The 23,748-nt window shown below is 39.6% G+C and overlaps 1 protein-coding gene across 1 annotated transcript; it reads left to right on the top strand.

Moving 5' to 3' along the window:
- Window positions 1-1,009: 1,009 nt before the first annotated feature.
- prrx1b (paired related homeobox 1b) lies at window positions 1,010-22,723 on the top strand. The gene is made up of 4 exons (XM_068036462.1): window positions 1,010-1,469; window positions 5,703-5,878; window positions 9,955-10,130; window positions 22,284-22,723. The coding sequence occupies exons 1-4, from the start codon at window positions 1,220-1,222 to the stop codon at window positions 22,420-22,422; spliced, it is 741 nt and encodes a 246-aa protein (XP_067892563.1). The 5' UTR covers window positions 1,010-1,219; the 3' UTR covers window positions 22,423-22,723.
- The last annotated feature ends 1,025 nt before the right edge of the window (window positions 22,724-23,748 follow it).

Raw genomic sequence — 23,748 nt, 5'->3', positions numbered from 1 at the left:
AAACAAAAGCAGACAAAAACCCTCGCCAGGCTGCTTGCACGCAGGCTCCAGTATTCGCTGTGTATCGCTCGCACTCGCAGCGGCCCGCGATTACCGAGAGGCGTCGGAGCCTCGAGAACATTCAAACACAACGGGTACGGTTTTTAGATCTTCAAACACTTCCGAAATGAAAGTTAGGGCCATCGGATTAGCGTTTTACTTGCCACTTAACGTTGATTTAGCGCTGCTTGTGTAGGTGAGTACATGGTCCTTGTAATATTTTCTTTTGCCTGAAGCAAGGAACTATATATGGCAGTATGCGAAGGGAAGCAGATTTTTTGAGGGGAGGGGGAGGGGGCAAGTGCCCAGCGATTGGTATAAAACATGCAAATTAGTTATTTAACCGCAATGCAAAACAAGTCTGGGTGAGTTGAAGGAATAGATAAACAAGCTCACTCTTTGATATATTTTTCTGGCTGTCAGTTTCTCTTTTTTTATATATTTTTCAGATGATAATTACGTCGTATTACGAAATACAAAGGGATCCGAGACCAGATTACAAGAGAGCAAAGGTTTCATTTGGCCGCTCTAATCAAAGTGGTGGGAGTGCTGTGATGGAGAGGGGTCTGTAGAACGTCAGAGGCACAGAACACAGGGGCTTTGCCACGTAATTACAGGCTTGTATTAGCAGAATCTCGTCTCCCTGGGGTCTCCAATTTTAATTTATTCGGCGCAAAAACAATCCCTGGACGGCACTCTGCTGGCTTTTGAAGTGTCAGAAAGGCCTTTTTTTCTGCAAGGAGAAGTACTGCACACTTCAGAGTTCCTCCCGCCTCGAGTCTTCCAGCAAAAAACTTTTTTCCCCTCCTGTGTGTCTCTTTTTTAAACCAGAGTAAGTTGAGAAACCTCACTCGTACATCTGCAAAACATCATTCTTTCTAAACTGATGTCACCTATGTGAGTCAAGGAGAAGGAAGGACAACTTTTCTTCAAGTTCCTGTGAAGTTGGCTATGTGCTGCTATTGCATGGGCGTCGGAACAGTTATCTACTTTAAGGAAAGTTTACTCATTTTTTAATTTTTTTAACGTTTTGAGTTTCCCGGCGTGCGGTTCAAGTGTGTGGAGATCTATTTTCTGACAACATTTGCCTAAACTGGAGACGAAGGGTGCCGAGGCTCGGAAGGTTGCTAGAATTTGTATATTTAATTTTTGTTTTAGAAAGGTTTTTAGTATCTAAGCCATGACCTCGAGTTATCCCCATGTAATGGACAGGCCAACGTCCTCTGTACCCAGTCGTTTGGAGAACACTATCACGGCCAACATGGACAATTTACAGTCTAAAAAGAATTTCACGGTGAGTCACCTGCTGGATCTGGAAGAAGTGGGGGAGATGAACCTTCAGCAGGCCGACGAGAGCGTGAATGAGGCGGGTAGGAAACTGCTCGAGTCGCCGGCGGTGACCAGCGGCAGTGACACTCCCCAACAAGAAAGTAAGTGTGAACAAAAAAGAAATACAATAGGGGAGAAGGGTTTACTAACGGGATTATCACTGTGGCGCAAAGAGGGATCATCGCATTAACACGTACGTGTAAATGTCGTGGAGCCGTTTGTTATTACCGAAGCGTGGAGATATCACTTGGCAGCGTCTCGAGGCGCCTTTTAGGAGACAGCTGGAGATAAGAGTTTTGAGGAAAGAAACGTAGAGCAAACAATTAAAAAGTTGACAATACAGAACCTCACCTATAATAGCAGGAGTCCCCACATTTCGCTTCCTTTAAAAAAAAACTTTCCTAATGTAACATAGCTTTACTCACATCCGAGATGTAGTGGAGAATGTTCACAGACATCAAGACCGAGTATCGCCCGCCCTACACGCTGTGAGTTCTAACTAAATAGTCTTTCATAAGGAAATCAACAAGTGCAGGTATGTAAAAAATGTAAAGGAGACATAAATTAACGAGAAACATACAGCTGCCAGGGTAGAGAAAACCAGTATCTTCATACAATAATGTTACAGTGCAATCTGGGAGACTCTAGATAGACTGTCATAATCTGATGGTTCACATTACTTCAATGGAAAGCATTTCAAGGACATGTGAATTTGAATAGTAACATTAAAAACACTTGCTTTGAAAAATCAAAGAGAATTGTAAATTCAGAGCTAATTGAGCGAGCGCAGGAGTACTTTCGTCTCGCTATTCAGCAATGTATCGTCTCTATTAGCAGAAACAGATTGCACTTGATAGTTGATTGTCTCAGAACATGTGTATGCATTACAAGCGGACGGATTGAATTTGACAAAAGTGCTTTAAGTGTCCCCACAGACAACAACACTGGTAATGACAGCTAATCTGATTAGTTTGATAAATTGATTTGTCATGCATCAGTGATAAAAGACGACATCTTTGTTTTCAATGAATCATGCCTATCATGTAAAGCTAAGGAAACATTTACTTCTAATTATCCACGGCAACACGCCGGCCAAAACCCGGCCGTTCCCCATGCACAAAATAACTCTGATTTTATCACTTTTTGAAGTAAAATAATTCTAAACTCCAGTAAACTTCTCGAGTTTTCTGTAAGGATAGCCTATATAGCAGTGTATATGGACACAGGAAATTATTTGAAATATGTATTCTACACACATGGGAAAATACAACTCAAATATAATTTAACCTGGAGCAGTCTATTTTCTTTAAACATTTAAAAAAATGAAATTACTTTTAAAAAAACTTGAACTGGGTTCACTTCCAGAGCTGGCACCAGTTTGCTAATAAAAGATAAGGGAAAAGCGTGTAAAATTTTCAGTTTCTTTCATCCCGATGCCGTTAAGATAAAGATTGTTAGAAGTTTTCCGCCTGCTCATGGATCAGAGTGAGTTTGATGCTGTGTCTGATTGATGCGAGGTGTTCAGAGCGTGCCTCGCTCTCTCTCTCTCCCTTTCCCTCCAGAGACCTCTACTGACCATTAGATACGGCTTAGGGAGCCAGTTCAACCTAAATTCATCGGCCCCCACCCCCTTTACATCTCTCTGACAGCACAGCAGATGTGGATCGGCGCCGGCAATGTGCCCCTGACCGGAGATCTGCCTTGATCCCCTGGTCTGAGAATCTGCCCGGAGCAACAGAACTAGCCTGACATTCTGAAGAAGGCCCCGGGAAATGACTGCAAACATTTTATAGTTTATAGTTCTTCACTACATTTAACTACCTAATTATGAAACATTTTGATTGTTAAGGGCATTTTGTATCAATAATGAGTTTCGTAGTGCCAGTTATTAACCCAGGAGGCTATTGCAAGAGAGGGAGTCTGGGCTATCAATTTAAAATATGTTTTCAAATGGAGGCCCGTCCTTTTCAATAAAGTACTCAAGGTTAAATGCCCAGAATTAACCGCGGGCCTCCAATTTGAAACAAGGGATTTGATAATATTAGCCATTACCTATCAACCAAAACTTCAGGAGATAATTTGAGGAAATGTCATAGAATAGTTGATCCCTGATTTCACCCCGCTTTGTCCCACCAGCCAGTGTTACTCCCGACACAACACACTCCAGGTAGGTTTTCATGGTTTTCACATAAACCCGAGTGATGATATATTCAATCTACACATTTCACTCATTTGATCACAGACGGCACCAACCGCTGTCAGTCGGAGACTGACTCGTCTGCAAACCCAAGATATAAACTGAATAGAATTTGAAACAAAGTGAGACCAGTTATGTATACGTTGGGAACCTTGATTGCTTTGTTTTTTTTTAACTGACGAAGATATGAAGACCTTTATTTGTACACTATACATTGAACAATCCCAGAGTGTAGGTTGCTCAAAGTTGATCGATGGTTTAAAAGAACCGACATCACAATAATGATCCTTAGTGCGCGAATATGTTTGACACTCTTAACAGCACAAGCACCGTTATGTAACCTCTTAGCAGCCTGTATTTTCCTTATAGATTAGGAGGCAAACATTTCGATTTGTGATTGCTGAGACAGAGCGACTGTAATTTGTTTATATCAAGAAAAGATGTTATTTATTAACCTGCCTCACAACCTTAATTATCGGTTACAGCTGTAAATAATTATTTAATATGTTTGACAAAAAAAATCATTTTGGTAGAGGTTGGTAGGTCACCAGTGGATTTATACGGAGATTGTGAATTGCTGGAGGCTCGATCTGAACCACTTTCGTGCTGAATCAATCCGTCTATGAGCTGTTGCTCCATGTAGCCGCCAAGGAAATCATAAAACACACATTAGCATGAAGAGAACTGGAGGCTCCGTGCACAAGATACAGAAACCAATTACGTACAATAATACAACAGCATTGTGAGACAGATTCTAAACTGGGGAGGGGGCGGAATGCACAGCGTAGACCACAACAGAAATCAAACATCTTAAAACTGCCTAAATACACAGCGCATCCAACCCGCTAGTTCTTCAGGTAGCATCACGAAATATGAACATGCTTTCAAATATTATGTAGCACACTCCCATCAGACAAGCTTAAATCAGACATTCTTAAATCAATTTCCACCACATCTACTATTAGAAAATGGTTTTGTTTTAAAGGTCACACAATATAGTTACTCCTTTCTACCTGCCAAACTTTGGCCATGTATAGGTGGTAATTTCTTAATACATATAGAGCACAGATCTGTTATGACATATAGCTAATTCATACAATATGTAACTCACTTAACGACACCGTTTCTTCAGCATAGAGTGTTAGGCCATTGGTAAATCATTGATAAATCTGGGATTGCTCGGCGAATTTACCACGAACCTTGCTTTTCAGTGGTGGAGGTAGCCATTTCGTTACAGCTTTAGTCACTGAACGAACAGCCATTTAATGGACAAAGAAAATATATTAGCTAAATATTTCTCTAATCTCCACGCAAGTTTCCTGTGCTAGGAAGTTCCCTGTCGTGGTTTCAGTTCCAGTTATAGCTCAGGGAACCTGTAAAACTTGGGACAATATTGATGCTCAGTACGTTTAATCCTATCATCAATCAAAGAAAAGGCATGGCTTTGGAATTGAGAATTACAGATAAAACAAACGGGGTTTTCTCTTAGTGGAAAGATACAGCCCCAGGCATTCAGGAAAGTAACAAGGTTGGAAAAACATAGGGAATTGAGGCTCTATTTTATGACCCAGTTGTGATTTATAAACGAATACTGTTCAAAGAGGGGTTGAAAAGCAACAGGAAAGATTCATCTGATAAGATAAAGCTGTCTCATAGCCCAAGAATGCTAAAAACTCACAAGGATACCTACAGCAAGCGTGCTTAGCTTAATAAATAATTGCTAGGAAAGAAGTGGCAATTTCATCTGAACATTTGCTCCTGAATGAATGTGTTCCCATCCAAGTGCGAAAATCGAAATGGGATCTTTTTTTGCAGTACAAGGAAACTTGCATTTTTATCTTCCGCCACCACCACCACTCCACCACCCCCCCCCCCCCCACCCCCACCACCACCCCGCGCCCGCCCCCGCCCAAACAGAAAGGTCTTTTAACACAATGATAGCGATTTACCTAAATAGACAGACTGTTGTCCGGATAAGCACCCTACTGAAATACAGAGGCGGGCAAATCCTATTGCAGTGGTGCACAAATGGCAAGTTCTTAAGGTCCCCTGAACTTCGAATAGAGCTTTTGTCTCTTTTAATTTTGTAACTGCTAACTAATTAAACGGTGCGTGTAATTGTTTTTATGGAGTGTAGGTGATAAAATAAACACAGAGCAGAAGAAGAAGCGGAAGCAGAGGAGGAACAGGACCACCTTCAACAGCAGCCAGCTGCAGGCTCTGGAGAGAGTCTTTGAGAGGACGCACTATCCGGACGCCTTCGTACGTGAGGATCTGGCGAGAAGAGTCAACCTTACTGAGGCCAGGGTCCAGGTACCCTTTTATTCCATTTAATATTTACATTAGAGTGACTGGCTATCTTACTGTTTATTTGCAACTCTCTCCATTTGGTATAACTGATTGGACAAAGTGGGTAATGAGGTAAAGAGCACTTTTCACAGGTTATTCGCTGTTCATTGACATACACTAAATACTGTACCATTGCAAGTTCTTTTGCCAGGAGTGTTTTGCCTGTACTAATACAGGCTGATCACCAAACAAACTTGTCCAACTCTTTGCATTCAGTTTAATAAATCAGGTAGCTTAAAGGGATTTAAAAAAAACTAAAGACAATACCCACTGCGTTATTGTTTTCCTTCAATCTTGTGGAAAATAATATGGTCAGGTTAGATATGTACACAGAAATGTTCGCATACTCCTTTAAATATAATATGCACGACTGTTTATCAATTATCATTTAAAGTGTATATGAATCAATAAATATTGGTATTCAGAGTTGCAAGAATTTTCGTGCCCTGGTTTGTCTCGAATTCCCTACTCATTGCCAATATCGAGGCGCATTCCAGAGTTAGGCTGTTTTATGGACTCTAATGCCACTTTTTAAAATCAAAGCCTACACGTTGTGAATAAATGAAGGTAGATCCTGCATCAAGCTCTTATGTTCTGGAGAATGTTAGTATAGAGGGAGTGGGATTCAGTATCAGTGCGATTGGGACTGGACATTCAGTGATCAGGCACTGCATTCAACCCCAAAGTTAACAGTTTAAAGGAGACTTCAAAAATGGCAGAAAAATATCTTAATTGCAGAAACAGAAGTAAAAGATATATGCTCACGATTCCAATTTGCCTTCTTTTATATTTATTATTAGTTTCAGGGCAGACCACCCCCTGCTGTCTGAACCTGGTTGCACAATATTGGTCAGGGTTTTCCTACTGAGAAAATAATATTTTGTTTCTGTGGGTCCGCGCTCTGGTTTATTAAACTCTGCAATCGATGCGTGGTTTCTGCTTTAGTGTTTTATTTAAAACTATGATATCATCAAACAGGACCCATGAACAAGAAAAGTGACAGTCAACTTAAAAATATAAAACTGTTGCTTCAAAAAAAGTTGTGAGGGCTTCATCATAGTGATAATGTTTCAAATTAATTCAATTGGGTGCTGCAGTGCCTGTTTTATTTGCCGCCTTCCGTTTGACTGACCAATGTAACCTTTAAAAGGGTTATTAGTGCGCATTGTCCTCTTCTAAACTTCAGCAACTTTTCACTCAGGTCATGTTTCCTTTTAATGGAGCCGAGGTAACAGTCTAGTGCCACGCAGTAAAGTAGTCATGGATTTCAAAAGTGTTATAGACTGGGTATGGGCGGGGAATGAAGTTTCGGCCATACAGGTCCGAGAAAATAGTCATTTTACGGAATACTAATGAAACAGAGGTCGCCATTTTTGCGCCACACCTCAATTTACAAGTCAGCAGTAAAAAGTGGATTTCAAACTGTACATCAATATATCCGTTTATTAACGAAACTTGAAACATGTGTACTGTTATTTTAAAAAATCTTTTGTATCGATTTTAATTGCGAGTAGAATATATGTAACACATGGCCAGAATACACATGTGTAGAATGTGTGTATCATTGAGCAGAACATGCAACACATTTGGGTAGAATGTCCATAGTACAAAGGCAGAATATTTAACACACACGTATATATAACAGACAATGCAACGTAAGTAGGAGCGTGTAACTATTTGCTAAAGTCAAAGAGAATGCAATTAAATCTTTCCAACTTCATTGGAGACAGTTCTGGGATGATCATAGGTCTAAATGTAAGACAACTATGAGGGGATCATCAGCCCTGAAACAATAGATATCTTCAGATTGAGAACTAAGTCTTCAAGTCACGTGTTGAATGTTTATAAGTGAAAGTCACAATAAAAAGACACAACAAATTAAAATATTTTAATCGATAGAGTATGGTCCAAACCAACCGCTATGTTCTTCTCAATGGCCAATACAGGTCGATGGTCAAATACATTATGTACTTTAGAAGGAATCTTGGCCTCAATTTTAAAAAAAATTGACGTTTTGCAAATATGTCGTATCAGCAGGTTTTAGGTAGGAATGGAAGCTTCGGAGTACTAGTGCTCTCATCATAAAGGTGAGAGGAAGGCTAAGCAGACTGATTTGGTAGAATACAAAAGCAAAATACTGAGGATGTTGGAAATCCGAAAAAAACAGACTAGGCTGGAAATACTCAGCAGGTCTGGCAGCATTTGTGAAACACAGTTAACGTTTCAGATCTGTAACCTTTCATTAGAGCCTTTAGTAGAATTTTTCTTGACGCGAGACTCAAATACTATATATTCACATACTATATCTCTATATCTTCAAGCTCAGCAGGAAAGTAATAATACCCCTCCTCCCACCGCCTACTACTCACCGTCATTACCATGGTACAGGTCAGCCACTTCAGTGCATTCCAGGCTCTTCGCAACATGAACCGGTTCGCATGGTGGCCTCTCAATTTCGAACACGTTTCCCCTTAAATGTTATTCTATGTATTAACATTATTGCCTTTTTAAATTAAATATCACAAAATATCTGGAAAGGAACAGAGAAATCATGTATCAATATAGTTAGGTTATATAGATACTTGTTTTGGTCAGCAAAATCCTTCAAGATGGACTGACAACTCCCCAACTTTCTAAATCGCCCTGTTATTTTTTTAAAAATCTGTAATACTTAACATTGTTTCTTCATAACATTGAGTTTGGTTTGGCAAACCCATTAAGACCTTATCAGGGACTAGACTCCAAAGTAATCCCCAAATCCCCAATTCCGTGCCCAGTCGCAGAGTTGATGAGGTGTATTAATTGTAGATTTACAGGGATTTTACCTTACAGAAAGAAAATGATTTTAAAAATTGAAAATAAACTAGAATTTATATGTGCACGTAACTGCACATGTGAGAAAATAAGTTAGTTTTGTTTTAATTGGAAAGGAATCTATTTATCAGGTCAGATCATGTGGTTGCGAGTTTCTAGTGCGTCAGAATGGCTTCAGCAGTGTTATGGAAAATGGTTTATGTCGGCTCATTTATTGAGGTTGTTTTTAAATTGTTTAGAAGGGAACAGCCCTGTGCTTGTATAACATTACAGAACATTGCACTGCTTATAAAATGCAAGTTGTAGGCAGTTAGTCCTGCAACAACTTTTCCTCCTCAGTAATTCAAACAAATACTTTCCACAAATCCGGGCGAGGGCATGATTAGAATCGCAATTTGTCGTAAGGATTGCCACAAAATATATTCGTTTAAAAACCCAGGGTTATCGTTTCTTAGACGTTTATAAAGTTGACTTTCAGTCCATCACAAACATAGCATGCTCTTCCCACACGATATAAATTACCGTCTTTTCACTCTGTCCCTGATTGTGAAGGAGATGCTTTCATTTCTTTTCTCAGCACATGGTCAATCACTGCCAGGTACGGAACCTGTAGTGAAATAAACCAATAATGGGAAACAAACCGTTTAACTGCCCACTATCTGGAAACTCAGTTAGATTGTAAATTTTCAAATGAACCTTTTAAGAAATTCTGTAGGTGTTGAACCATTGAGCAAGTTTAACATGCGTGTTTAAATTTGAATTCATCGATCCTATGGAATGTGCATACTTAGAAACCAATATATCCAGAAAAGCAGAATGTCCGTAATCAGCATAATTTGAGACTATTTCAATTCTATTATATCTAAGCATTAAATTCGTGGATTCTTCCTCTATAGTAAGAATGGGACAAAAATAGCTTGGAGTGAGTGGAGCGTGGTATGGCTTTGAGTTTTGCTAATAAAGGGATATTTTGCGTCCCATTATGGGATCGCTTTGGACATTGTGTCAGTGATATAATTTCTCCTTATTAAATGACGATCCCGAATTGAATGTTACTCCACCACAAAGATTTTTTTTTACTCAGAATATATCCCAGGATATAACGCAGTGAGTGATGTGCCTTGGGCCTTGTAAGAAAATGAACGCATGTTTAGGCAGAAGTTACAAAGGATAGACGGAAGGTTACATGCTCTGGATTTATTATTTTATTCTCAATTCTCTCTCAGGTTTGGTTTCAAAACAGAAGAGCGAAATTCCGACGGAACGAGAGAGCCCTGTTGGCCAGTAAAAATGCCTCTATCCTCAAATCATACAGCGGGGAGGCGGTGGAGCAGCCCATGGCCCCGCGTCCAGCGCCCAGAGCGCAGGATTACCTGTCCTGGGGAACGACATCTCCATATGGGTAATCTTTTATTGGTAATATAAATGTCATCTATAGCCGCAATACCTGCAAATTTGCCGTTAAATAGACGCAACTCCCTCCTAAATGCAGTCTCCAAGGCTCAGTTAACTGGCCCAAAATCGCTCCATCGGTAATATCATCTATAATCTCACCCGATTATACATTGTCCCGTGCAAATCTCAACTCCAGCTCACAGCCAGAATTAACAATACAAATGTAACATTACGATAAAATCACCTATACTTGTCCTGGTATATCCCTTTGGTTAATCCCTGGTATAAATGTAATCTGTAAACGTATTTGAACACAATAATTTATTAAAAATGGAGATAGATGCAGAACAATGGATATGTGTGAGGAACATCATTAAAATAATCACATTTACCAACATTATAACAGTGACTGCACTTCAAATGTACATAATTGGCTGTGAAGCGTTTTGGGAAGTCCCCAGAGCGTGAAAGGTCTTATATAAATGCAAATTATCCCTTTATCGCGGTAAAGGGGGTGGGGGGAATGTCATTACAAGGAGGAAATGTAATTGAGATCCGGTTGATATAAGGGAGAGCAAAGCTTCATTGGTTTATTACCATCTTTGGAAACTCAAAGTTAGATAATAACCTTGAACTCAGGCTTGGTAGAGTTAATTGTGATATGTGCTGGTTCTCAAAACGGTGGCAATGATTTCAATGACCTTGATGTGATTTTGCACTGTCATTTAGATCCGGGTTGAGAAGCGGTTACGTTTTCACCTGTTGACACTGTAGAGGAAATTTGGCAGAAAACTGGAAGGAGTGAAATCCACAGCAGCCTCAAATTGGGCCTAACCTATAACTCTAGGACCCCACCCCCACATGCAGCTCCCGGGTCCTCAATGTTGGAGTGTTTAAACAAATCTAAAATGACGAAAAACTGCACCTGTGCCACATATCTTTCTTGTCTGTCTGAACCTTGTCGGTACACAGCCAGTTATTGAAGGCGATTTATTTACTTCAGATGATCAGTACTCACTCACAGTAGGTAGTTAGGCTGGCAGTAGGCAGACTTATTGGTAGCAAGATATCAGTGTCTCAGTGACAATTTACAATGGCAGGAAAACTTTGGAAACGTACGTAAGTGGAGATTTGAGGAATTGCACTGTTCACTGCAGCAACCAGGAGCCGAATTATACACGGACTATGTTGCCATTGGGAAGTTTTAGTTTTTTTTTTAGAGATACAGCACTGAAACAGGCCCTTCGGCCCACCGAGTCTGTGCCGACCATCAACCACCCATTTATACTAATCCTACACTAATTCCATATCCCTACCACATCCTCACCTGTCCCTATATTTCCCTACCACCTACCTATACTAGGGGCAATTGCTAATGGCCAATTTACCTATCAACCTGCAAGTCTTTGGCATGTGGGAGGAAACCGGAGCACCTGGAGGAAACCCACGCAGACACAGGGAGAACTTGCAAACTCCACACAGGCAGTACCCAGAATTGAACCCGGGTCCCTGGAGCTGCGAGGCTGCGGTGCTAACCACTGCGCCACTGTGCCGCCCCTAACTTATAGGCATGGCACAAAATGATCATCCACAGGCAGTATCCGGATCCTAAAGCATTATTCAACAGATTGAGAGGCCAGACAGTTGGCACTAAAAGCCCTAAAAATTTTCAGATGTAGTTATAGTTTATAGATGTCACTGGAAACTTAAGTTCAAATTATAGCCATTTAGGTGAGGAAAGAGCTGAGGATGCTAGGTGAGGTTGGGGAGGAGCTGAAGATATTTGGTGGGGGGTGGTGGGGCTTGGAGCTGAGGATATTTGGTGGGGGTGAGGAGGAGCCAAGGGAATTGGATAAGAATCTGAAAAAAAAAGGAAGGGCTACAGGGAATGGGCAGGGGAGTAGGACTTGCTAATTTGCTCTAGCAGAGAGCTCAATGTTTTAACCATTCTATAATTCTATCTCCAATACTTATTATTTAATACATTACTTTTACTGTATTTTGTACTGAAATAGTGCACATACTATGTATTGTTTGCAATGGACCTGCTGGAGGCAAGCAGAGTACTGAAAGTGTTCTGTTGGGGACAATAAACATTCATTAGGGAAAAGTATTTAGAATTTACACTCAAAGTCAGCTCCACAATGAGGATTTGTCTATTGTGAAATTTAAATGACCTGAATACCAATGCTCCTGTTTAAGAATCAAAGCTTAGACTACCATAAATGCTCCCCCCCAAGGCCATGTTTAATTGTACAAAATCAAAGAAAAAAACATTCACCCTTAACACTTTATGTGTCACAATGTTATCTGAGGCATTACAATTCTTTCTGAGGTAAAAATTGAAAGGAGACAGCATGCCGCAACCCAGCACAGTGCATCGTTTACCCATGCTTCCCCAAAGCTTCGAGTTACTCATTACACCAAAAATACTGCGTAAGATAACTGTAAATACACTAGGACAGTCTTGTGAACTCATTACATTTCTACCTTTATTATTTATCAGAGTCTAAGAGATTGAGTTTAAAACAGTCGTTTTTGGCTATTAATTACACATCCCGATTCCTGGAGCCCTTTTCAGCTGTAATTGGATTCTGTAATTAGGTGGTTAACTTTTTGATGGTTCATCTCATACCAGCCAGGGACCAGCTGCTACTTGTTAAAATAGTTTGCTCTTTGTTAATTAGTGGATTCAGTAAAGAGATCCCTTCCTACTGCATTTCTCACAGCAGTTATAGTTCCGTGGATATCAATATACTGGATGTAAATAGAAGGCAATGGAAGTATTGTTGTGTAGTTTTGCAGTTTAAAGCTGGATCATATTCAGTAGTTAAATTGTACCTAATATTTTTAGTATCTTGCTTTATTCATAGTGAATATACTTTATTGATTGAATTTACAAATTTATGACCTTTACCCTGCTGTCAGTTTTCATAATTTTAAGGTTAATGAAGATTGAGGATAAGTATTGTTTTTAAAATGTAAGTGTCCTTTACTTCTAAATATTATATATTTAAATGTAATCTCCCACTTTCCTGTTGTTTGATATGGTTTATACCTTTAAAGCAGTCAGAATGGGGCAGCCTGGGAGCAGACATTTTGCTTAGAGGCTAATAGGACACCATAAAATTATGGTCTAGTGATTTCATCAGTATAGAGAGCTTGTTACAGCCATACCATTTCTATCAATTATTTTACTGAAATGGAACATCATGCCCAGTTGCCTCTGACCAACAGTTAGGAAGCACAAGGGGTAATGAACAGATCTTCCTTACAGTATTTATAATAGTGATAATTTAGTACTGGATTTTGAAAGGGGCATTCATTATGAAATATGTGTGTTATTTTTTAGTGTTGTAAATACAGTAGAACGAACTTTTTGTTTTAATATTACACTGATGTGCATAAAAGCAGACTGCTTGGTGGACAAGCAACTGCATTGACATGTGTAGGTAGAACTCAGGTTGGAAGCTGATACTTTTGTTGACCTATTGTACAGTTTGTGAAATTTTTCAAAGCAAACAAAATAACCATCTCCAAGACTCAATTAGAAAAGATGTTTGACTATTATATAGTAAAGTATTTAATGTACTAACAAAACAGAATCTTGCTATTTGCACATTTAAACATTTGCTCCCACTTTACAACAAGTAAATTAGTACAGAAATCATCACTGACTGAAAGCTGTTACTAACAGTACTTCAGTATATAGTGACTTGTAGTAGACAGATATTACATAGACCACTAGTTTATCATCTAGCCAAGCTGTAAAGCAGAAAATCGCCCAATTTAAGTACACTGGAATTTACTTAGTAACCACACACAAATTTATTAGCTGCAATATCTGCCACTTTTTGTAGAAAAACTAGTGATCCTAATTATAAAATCATTGATTCAGCACAGAAGGAGGCCATTTGGCCCATCGTGTCTGCACTGGCTCTCTGAAGGAGCAATTCACCTAGTGCCACTCCCCCACCTTCTCCCCTAGCCTTGCATATTCTTCCTTTTCAGATAATAATCCAAGTCCCTCTTGAATGCCTCGATTGAACCTGCCTCCACCACACTCTCAGGCAGTGCATTCCAGATCCTAACCACTTGCTGCATGAAAAAGTTTTTCCTCATGTCACCATTGCTTCTTTTGCCAATTATTTTAAATCTGTGCCTTCTGGTTCTCGATCCTTCCAAAAATGGGAACAGTTTCTCCCTATCTACTCTGTTCAGACCCCTCTTGATTTTGAATACTCTTATCAAATCTCCTCTCAGCCTTCTCTTCTCCAAGGAAAACAGTCCCAACTTCTCTATCTACATAACTGAAGTTCCTCATCCCTGGAACCATTCTCATGAATCTTTGCTGCACCCTCTCTAATGCCTTCACATACATCATTCCTGAAGTGTGTGCCCAAAACTGGACGCAATACTCCAGTTGAGGTCGAACTTGTTTTATACAAGTTTAACATAACTCATTATCAAACTCATTTGTAAATATTGTTAAGTTAGAAGGACGATACTGTGAACAGCATTGTCAAAGAATAATCCCTACTGAATGACCACTTAATTTACTTTAATTGAGAGTTAGAGTGTCTCTTAATTTTTTCCCCTTCTCCCCCTCTTTTTGGATTGCCCAATGACATGTACCATATCTGTTCAAAGTTCAGGCAGTCAACATCCTCCACACCTCTGGCATGATAGCTTTAAAGTAGCTACTGAGTGGAGGAGAAGCACAGCTTGTGTGTAAAGCCTCCATCCCATTGGGTAATAATTGGGCTCACTCCAACATTGTGGCTGAAATTGATAACAGAGCCCCGGGAGGATTTGAGTACAAGGCAGCTTCCCACCATTCAGTGAGACATAAGAACATAAGAAATAGGAGCAGGAATAGCCCATACAGCCCATCGAGCCTGCTCCACTCTCAATATGATCATGGTTAATCTTTGGCTTCAGCTCCACTTTCCCGCCTGCTCCACATATCCCTTGATTTCCTGAGAGAATAAAAATCTGTCTAACTCAGCCTTAAATATTTTCAATGATGGAGCATCTACCCCCTCTTTGAGTGAAGAAATTTCTCATTTTCTCAGTCCTAAATGATCGACCCATATCCTGAGACTGTGCCCCCCCCCACAACACCCCCTCCCCCAACTCCCCTGTCCTAGATTCCCCAGCCAGCGAAAACAACCTTTCAGTGACTACCCTGTCAAGTCCCTTCAGAATCTTGTATGTTTCAATAAGATCACTTCTCATTCTTCTAAACTCCAGAGAGTATTGGCCCAATTTACTCAGCCTCTCATCATAGGACAATCCTCTCATCCCAGCGACCAATCTAGGGAACCTTCGCTGTACTGCCTCTAATACAAGTATTATCCTTCCTTAAATACGGAGACCAAAACTGTGCACAGTACTCCAGATGTGGTCTCACCAAAGCCCTGTACAATCGTAGCAAGACCTCTTTATTCGTGTACTCCAATCCCCTTGCAATAAAGGCCAAAATGCCATTTACCTTCCTAATTTCTTGCTGTACCTTCATGCTGACCTTTTGTGATCCTTGGACATGTACACCCAAGTTCATGTATGTGTATCCTATCTGCTATAAGTACATATCTAATAGATGTGCACTTAAGATCTTGACATGTGGAAATCCTTACCTTCCTCTGTTTCCTCTTTGTACAATCAACACGCTTTCAAGCTCGACATTACCTACTCACTACTTCTGGATTTATTCCATTTTCTCTTTTGCTCATTTCAACTTTGGTGGTGTCCTAGAATATGAGCCATAGACCACCTTCTTTTTGCTTTAAAATCATTAACACAATCTCCTAATGATCTATCTTCTAATCAGTAGACACACACACATATATATATATATGCAGTGAGAAGAGGCCATGATTCCAGACCCAGTTTCTAGATATTAGTTAATAATCAGTCTGTCAGACATTAATCTATATACCCAACCAATCCATGGTCAATTTCCATATACAAGTTACTCACTAATCAGCTCATTACTCGAAAATCAGCTCAGTGGGAAGCAGATTAGTTCCACCAGTAAGACTCATCTCATATTTTACATATCTGGCAATATTCCTATCTTTGATAATTTTACCATTAGGGTCAATAAGTATGAACTGGGATAGAGAGAAGAAAATTCACATCCATCATGAATCAAGATAATCAAGGATTTGCTTTTATGGTGCACTTTGCGAAGTGCAAGGTTCCGCTGACTTCTGATGTAGCTGGTGGCAGTCCCAGATTAAATCTGTCAGATTTTCTAAAGCTGGAACCATTAAAAATGGACCTTTCTCATGGCTCACTTTAGCCAATCCAAGAAGATTACTTCAGAGTTGTTGCTCCTGTGTGAGACATAGGTATCAGTTGCTGGTGGTCCTTGCACCCCACTAAATTCAACATTAAAGCAAATGGGTTTGTATTTTCATTCATTTATCCCACACTCTGACTATCCATCCTGCCAGCCTACTTTCCCCATGATTTTTTTTGTAGTTTATTTTATTGTTTTTGTGATTTTTTTTCCTCACATGGGCTCCACGAACCATGATCTTTGACAAGCAAGAAGGTACACTGGAGTGCTACTCCTATGTCATGTATCACCAGCCAGCTGCTTCAAGGTGTGTGAGAAAGTAGTTTGCCATTGTTACTCTCTCCTTGTAAACAAAACAACTATCTACCATTCAGCCCCTCCCATAATGTCAAGATTAAATATCGCAGATGCCACGAGAAGTATCGTGAGCACAAATTGCAACTCCTATGCTCCTCAGGTGTGTTGCCTGAATTAATTCATTTTATTTTATCCCTGCTTGTTTGCCCTTTCTTTTTCCATTGATTTCATAGAATCACAGAATCGTTACAGCACAGAAGAAAGCCATTCAATCCATCGTGTCAATGCTGGCCCTCCTAAGGAGCAATTCACATACCGCCCTCTCCCCACATCCCTGCACACTCCTCCTCTACAGATTTTTGGAATATTTGGAAAATGTAGAACATTTTAGGCACAGGAGGCCACTCTGCCCATCATGTCTGGATCTACTGAAAAACGAACCATCCGGCCTAGTCCCATTTTCCAGCTCTTGGTCCGTATTCCTGGAGGTTACGGAACTTCAGGTGCATATCCAGACACCTTTTAAATGAGTTGAGGGTTTCTGCCTCTTCTAATCTTTCAGGCAATGCGTTCCAGACCCCTACCAGCCTCTGGGTGAAAAAATCTTTCCTCATCTCCTCTCTAATCCTTCTACCAATCACTTTAAATCTATGCCGCTTAGTCACTGACCCCTCTGCTAAGGGAAATAGGTCCTTTCAATCCACTGTATCCAGACCCCTCACAACCTTGTACACCTCTACCAAATCCATCCTCAGCCTCCTCTGTTCCAAGGAAAACAACCCAAGCCTATCCAATCTTTCCTCATAGCCGCAGTTTTCCAGTCCTGACAACATCCGCCTTTCCTTAAACAGCTCCACCAACATGAACCACCCTCCAGTATTTCGCCCAAGTGACTGTTATTCCTGTGTGAACCTAGGCAATGAATGCTGGGCATAAAATTTGACTGCAGAAGGCATCACAGCCAAGTTAGATCCTGTCCTCATTTGACATCCAAACATGTACAATGTATCAGAGGAATCACTGAATAACAACCACAACAACAGCGACTTACATTTATATAGCTATAGTGATTTGTGTTGGGAACACTAGCAGGTAGTCAGGTTTTCCCCCTCACTGGGCTAGAGATGTTGAGGCCATTTGTAGCATTGCATCTGATGTCCCACTATCAGTTGATTGAGCACAGATCAGGGATGGACCCTATACTTTATTTTTATTATTTAGAGTTACAACAGGCATTGCTTTTGCCCACTTCAGCAGAGCCCTGAAAATGTAAATGTTCCTGCATAAACGATCACTTAGTGCTGGATATGTTTTAAACATGAACATTACAACCTACGTACAACCATACACAGACTGTGTATCACGTGAAATAACCATTTCCACTGCCATTACTATTAGGGACAGCCTTGACCATGCCTTTATTTGTCTCAAGACATTCTGTTTTTAGTGATTGGAGGGTTATACCAGCATCCATAGCACTGTGAAAGCTCTCTAATAGATTCTGTAGTTTTAACTAAACTAACAAGTAGGCTAATGATTGCTGACAATAATTAGAATACACACAGACACAGAAAACACTCAAACACATTTGGCTTTAATGCTGACTATAAGCAACACAATGTGAAATGTATTTATTCACTTGAAATTGAAGTTATTCATTTGGAATGATTACTGTGTCGATAATCTGATGTCAATAGAACATTATCAATAACCAGTACATCAAGGGTAATTTCCACATTTTCTGTGCACAACCTTTCTAAACAGACTGTATACACTTGAGGATCAACCTTACCCTACTGCTAGCCTCTTTGGCCGTACATCCTATTGGACACCATAAGTCCCATCCACAATTCCTCTGTACACAATGGGTATGTATCAATCACATTCATATACATTGTACCCATATGCCTAGATATAAAGAGCACTGATCAGTAACACTCAGGCAATGTATACCACTTACTTTATAAGACATGTAGTTCAGATTTGTAGTTCAGCATGTGACTGCAGGAATTAACCCATTCAATGTCTGTTTGCCCTTGAGTTTCCTTCTTTCTTTCTCTTTCTCTCTTTCACTCTCTCTCTCTTTCACACACACACACATATTTGATTACACACAAAATAAATCTTCATTGTTCTCCTCTCTATGTGGATATGCTTATTGCTTCTCACAGTTATCCAAGAAAATAAAACAGATAAAGTATGTATTTAACCGAAAGGGAAGTAACTATTGAGAACATAAATATGTTACTATAAAAGTAAAATACACAGAGGAAGTATCATTGCCAGCTATGTGATATTTATCATAACTTATTGTTGGCTATTGGATATTTTATTTATAACAGCTACAATAAGCTTTCAATTGGAAAAAAACATGAATAATATCAATATAAATTGTTTTGTAAAGCCTCTTTTCCATAATGATTTTTTTTTTACCTGTGTTCAAATAATGTTTATTCATGATAATTTTAACTAGCTAATAACAACAACTTATATTTATATAGTGCCTTAACAGGAACATTATAAAACAAAATATGACACTGAGCCACATAAGGAGATATTAGCTCAAATGATCAATAGCTTGGTCAAAGAGGTAGGTTTAAAGGAGTATCTTAAAGAAGGGAAGCAAGGTTAAAAGTTGGAGAGGGGTAGGGAGGGAATTCCAGAGCTTATGGCCTAGGCAACGAAAGGCACGGTCACTAATGTTGGAGTGATTAAAATTGGGGCTGCTCAAGAGGCCAGAATTAGATATCACAGAGGGTTGTGGGGCTGGAGAAGATTACAGAGATAGGATGGGACGAGGCCATGGAGATTTGAAAACAAGGGTGAGAATTTTAAAATCAAGACATTGCTTGACTGGGAGCCAATGTAGATTAGCGAGCATAGAGGTGATAAGTGAAAGGGAGTTGGTGCAAGTTAAGAAACAGGCAGCAGAGTTTTGGATGACCTCAAATTTATGGAGGGTAGAATGTGGGAGGCCAGTCAGAACTGCATTGGAATAACTCGGCCTAGAGGTAACAAAGGCATGAATGATGGTTTCAGCAGCAAATAAGTTGAGACGGGGCAAAGTCGGGTGATATTAAAGAGGTGGAAATAGGCTGTCCTAGTGTTGGCACAAATATGCACTCATCTCTTCGTCAAATATCACACCAAGGTTATTAAGAACCTATGTGCATTCAAAATATACTATCGCCATTTGTATGCCATTTACAATAGTGTTAGTCATCCTGACAGCTGTCAATCAACATTTTATTTGTATGCTTTATGAATTGTGTCATGGAAGCATGTGCGTTGAAATTTAGAGTAAAGTTTCAAGTGAAAAGTAGAGAAAGAGTAAGTACAAAGATAAGAATGCAACATTTGAGAGCAGTAAGATACTATTATTTAGAAGCAATGCAATAAATAAGTAAAATATTGTTCTATTGTGGGAGTTAGGAGCTGTGCTTGTCATGTTATTTCAAGTCTCTAGGTTCTGCTGATTGCTTTTGTTGAAATATGTCCTCTTCAGGATTAGTTATACCACAGTTTCAGCATTGATGCAAGGGTGATTCCCCGTTTCTTCAATTATAACTTTAGGATAATTGACTTGATTCTATTGGTGATTTAAATTTAGGTAGGTAGATGACCTTTCACTATAGGCACAAGCAGTGGGTAATGACAAAGAGATATCCTCTCACACAGACAATTGTTTTGCCTTGGGTTATGTCCCACTCACGCAGAACTCTCTATCCATGGCAATGGCATTGATTTGCACTGCCTGCACTTCACATTGGCCTGACTGCAGCCAATAGGTAGCCATATTTTTAAACAGTAATAATAAAATTTAAAAAGATCTGGGTGGTCCACTATAATTTTAATGTTACTTACAAGTCAATAGTACAATCAACTCTTCACTAAATCAAGTATTTTCATTATCAGTCAAATGGCAATGAGGGTTACACTGTTCTGCAATGTGATTTGAGCATATTTGTGCAAAGCACAGCCTTGTCTGAGCACAGAAAGGGCAGAAACTGAAGTATAACTCATTAATACGAGCTCACATCACTCTAAAGCAATCCCAGAGTGAAACCAGTATCTGAAGTATATGGGAACAGTGTTCACAATGTCTTATCAAATAAAATGATAAAAGTAGAAAGAACTCCAAAATATATTAGAGTTGTAGCAACGCAAATTTACTTAGTCCATTCCTGTGGCAGTGCAGGACTTAATGAGGGTTCTTGGTATTATAAAGCAAATAAATGAAATAACAGTTGATGTAGTGAAGTGTATAATTTCACTGTTCCAAGATTGGGCCTTTCTCAGGAATATTTATTTCATTAGGGCAGGCATCACCTTTATATTTGTGAGACAAATAAGAATCCTTACATCTGTATAGTGTATTTCTAACATCTTAAAACCCTTTTGAAGTGCAGTGACTATCCTCTTAGGTAGGTGAATAGGATATTATATGAAAGAGCCTGGGCTTCGCTGGGACCTTCATAGTGTTTTAAATTAATGAAAGGGCTGCAAGCCACACAGTAATAATATGAAGTTAAGGCAAGTGTAGGAGTTTGTGGCTGAATTTACCTACAAGCGTACATTAAATGATCAAAGGCAGCTTGGAATTTTGTAATGTAAAATAAAGAAAGCTTGAAACTATCAGATCACCCCTGTATAAAAATAACAGTTGGAGAATGTCTCTCTGAAGTGTAATGCTCCTACCTGGGGATTTAAATCCTGCAATGTCATGGAGGGAGAATGTTTAAGATTTTAATATCTTAGGAACCCAAACAACTAGATATGACGGTGGGGAGTTATCACACCCAAAGTGTCCTATTCTCCGATCGCATGCTAAATGCATGCGAAAGTAACTCTGGATCGTGTTTGCTTCCCCTTGAGTTGGTCCACATCTCTTTGCTGCTCTAGGAGTTCCACGATCTCTCTCAAATATCTCTTCTCTTGATATATTGCGGCCACACTGTAAATTTCACTCTCCGCAGCTCGTTTCGCATCCGATTGTGAATGAATTAAGCGCCAGAGTTGTAATATTAGAATGGGTCGCTTGCGCAGTTTCCGCCTCTTTTTTCGCTCTCCAGTCCTTTCCCAGCAGCTGAGGTGGACGCAAAACAGTGTGAATGCAGAAAGCCTATTCTAAAGAATTCATATTCAAAAATCGCTTGTTTCAGATCATTAGTTTATTATTACTATAGTTTAAAGGGGACATTGCATTACGTTACAACATTGAGGCCCACTTTTGGTGTGAGATGTTTCAGACCAATAAACCATTACCATTAGTGGAGAGTGTTAAAAAGTGTTCAAATGCGAACGGGTGATTTCTTTTACAAGATTTGTTTGGTCAGTAAGTGCATCCGACGTGAACATAACACCTTCTCCGTTTCCCGTGATTTTAAACTTTCCTAAGACAGGCTCCTGATATTACTACACACAACTTGTAATTTCCTGCTGTAATATGAAAAATCTGTCGAGTTTCTAACATGTATAAACACATGCATACATTTTGTACATTAAAATCGTAACAAAGAAAATATGTAGTTAGTGTCCTGTGTGTTTGTCCCGCAGTGCGATGGCTACATACTCCTCCTCTTGTGCTACCACTAACCCGACTCAAGGAATGAATATGGCCAACAGTATTGCAAACCTACGCCTCAAGGCCAAAGAGTACAGCTTACAAAGAAATCAGGTGCCAACCGTGAACTGAGACCCCTCATGGACTACAGCAACCACGGATACGTCCATTCCCTGTAATCAGACAGCATCAGCAACAGGTCTCAAGGAAGGGACAAGAACACAAACAAAATACAGCAACAAAATCCCAAAACAACAGGCTAATTAAAACATGGACACGCACAAATACTTGACCTGTATAGAGCCAGAATTGCTGACGCGTTTCATCCCTGTGGATTTTTAAATAAAGATCAGAGTAAGTATATATTCCAGTTTTGTCAAACACCTTTTCCATTCTGGATTCAAGATACTGGGACACAATTTTTCAAACTTTGGCTAGACCAATTACAAGATTTTTTTGTTTGTGTGTTTGTTTTAAAGAGGCTTTTATTAGGTCTCCAACTGAGTGTTGTATTAAAGTTATATTGTATTGTTTCTATACAGATTTTACATTTTGTATCCCATGACAAGGTTATTGTTAGCAATGCATTTTTTCTATAGAGGCAAGCTTGATAAGGCAATTTTTTGTTGACCAAACTTTTTTTGAGATAAGGCAAATCTGATTTCCTATTCTGTCTAAGTCTGTAACAGTCTTTACCGATTCTTAAAGGAAAATGATTCTTTTGTGTACAATAAAGTAACAAGCACTCCAAGACGTGGTTTTATATCTGACTAGAAATGCATCAATAAATTATTACGAAAATAGTTGGTGGAAAACGGGTCTTTTTTTAAAATAAATTACTGTGCATTTTTGCGACAATGCTATCTATAACCACAAGTCTCAAGCAGTCAAGAGAAAAGTGGGCATTTATATCTGTGTTTCTCAGATAAGGTGGATATGCTGGACTGAAATTGCTCGCCAGCTGTGTTTCCTGTTTGAAAGCTTGAATTTCTAAATTTCAGTTGTGAATATCATTAAGATTACTGAACAAAATGGGCCAGACTCCCATCCTTCCTCACACCGCATTCTTCCCCAACCCTCCCCCCCCGCCCCCCCCGTTACACCCACCCCCACCTTAAATTCCTCAGTCCCCGCCAGCCTATTTAAAAAGAAAGCAAGCTTAGCTGCTTCTCGCATAGTTTCATGAAAGATGGTTTGTATAGAGGTTTGTCGAAAGTCTAGAAAATGCTAAATTATAACAAAGGCATGTACATCCAGGTACACAGCAGAACAAAACTAAAGAGTTGTTAACACGGAATCTGCAATATTTGGAGTTCATGAAAACAGTCGATGTGGAATAACTGGAATTCACCAACATATAGGAAGCGTGCCCCAATTTAATTAGTGTCGCGGGCACTTGTCATCGCTCCACAAGTGTTTGGATTTAAACAGTGCCCCTCCCACAGGTGTCCTCTCAGA

Source organism: Heterodontus francisci, chromosome 8 (assembly GCF_036365525.1).
Source record: "Heterodontus francisci isolate sHetFra1 chromosome 8, sHetFra1.hap1, whole genome shotgun sequence".
NCBI classification, from domain to species: domain Eukaryota; kingdom Metazoa; phylum Chordata; class Chondrichthyes; order Heterodontiformes; family Heterodontidae; genus Heterodontus; species Heterodontus francisci.
Note: the sequence above shows the minus strand (reverse complement) of the source record. Positions and strands in the feature narration are given on the sequence as shown.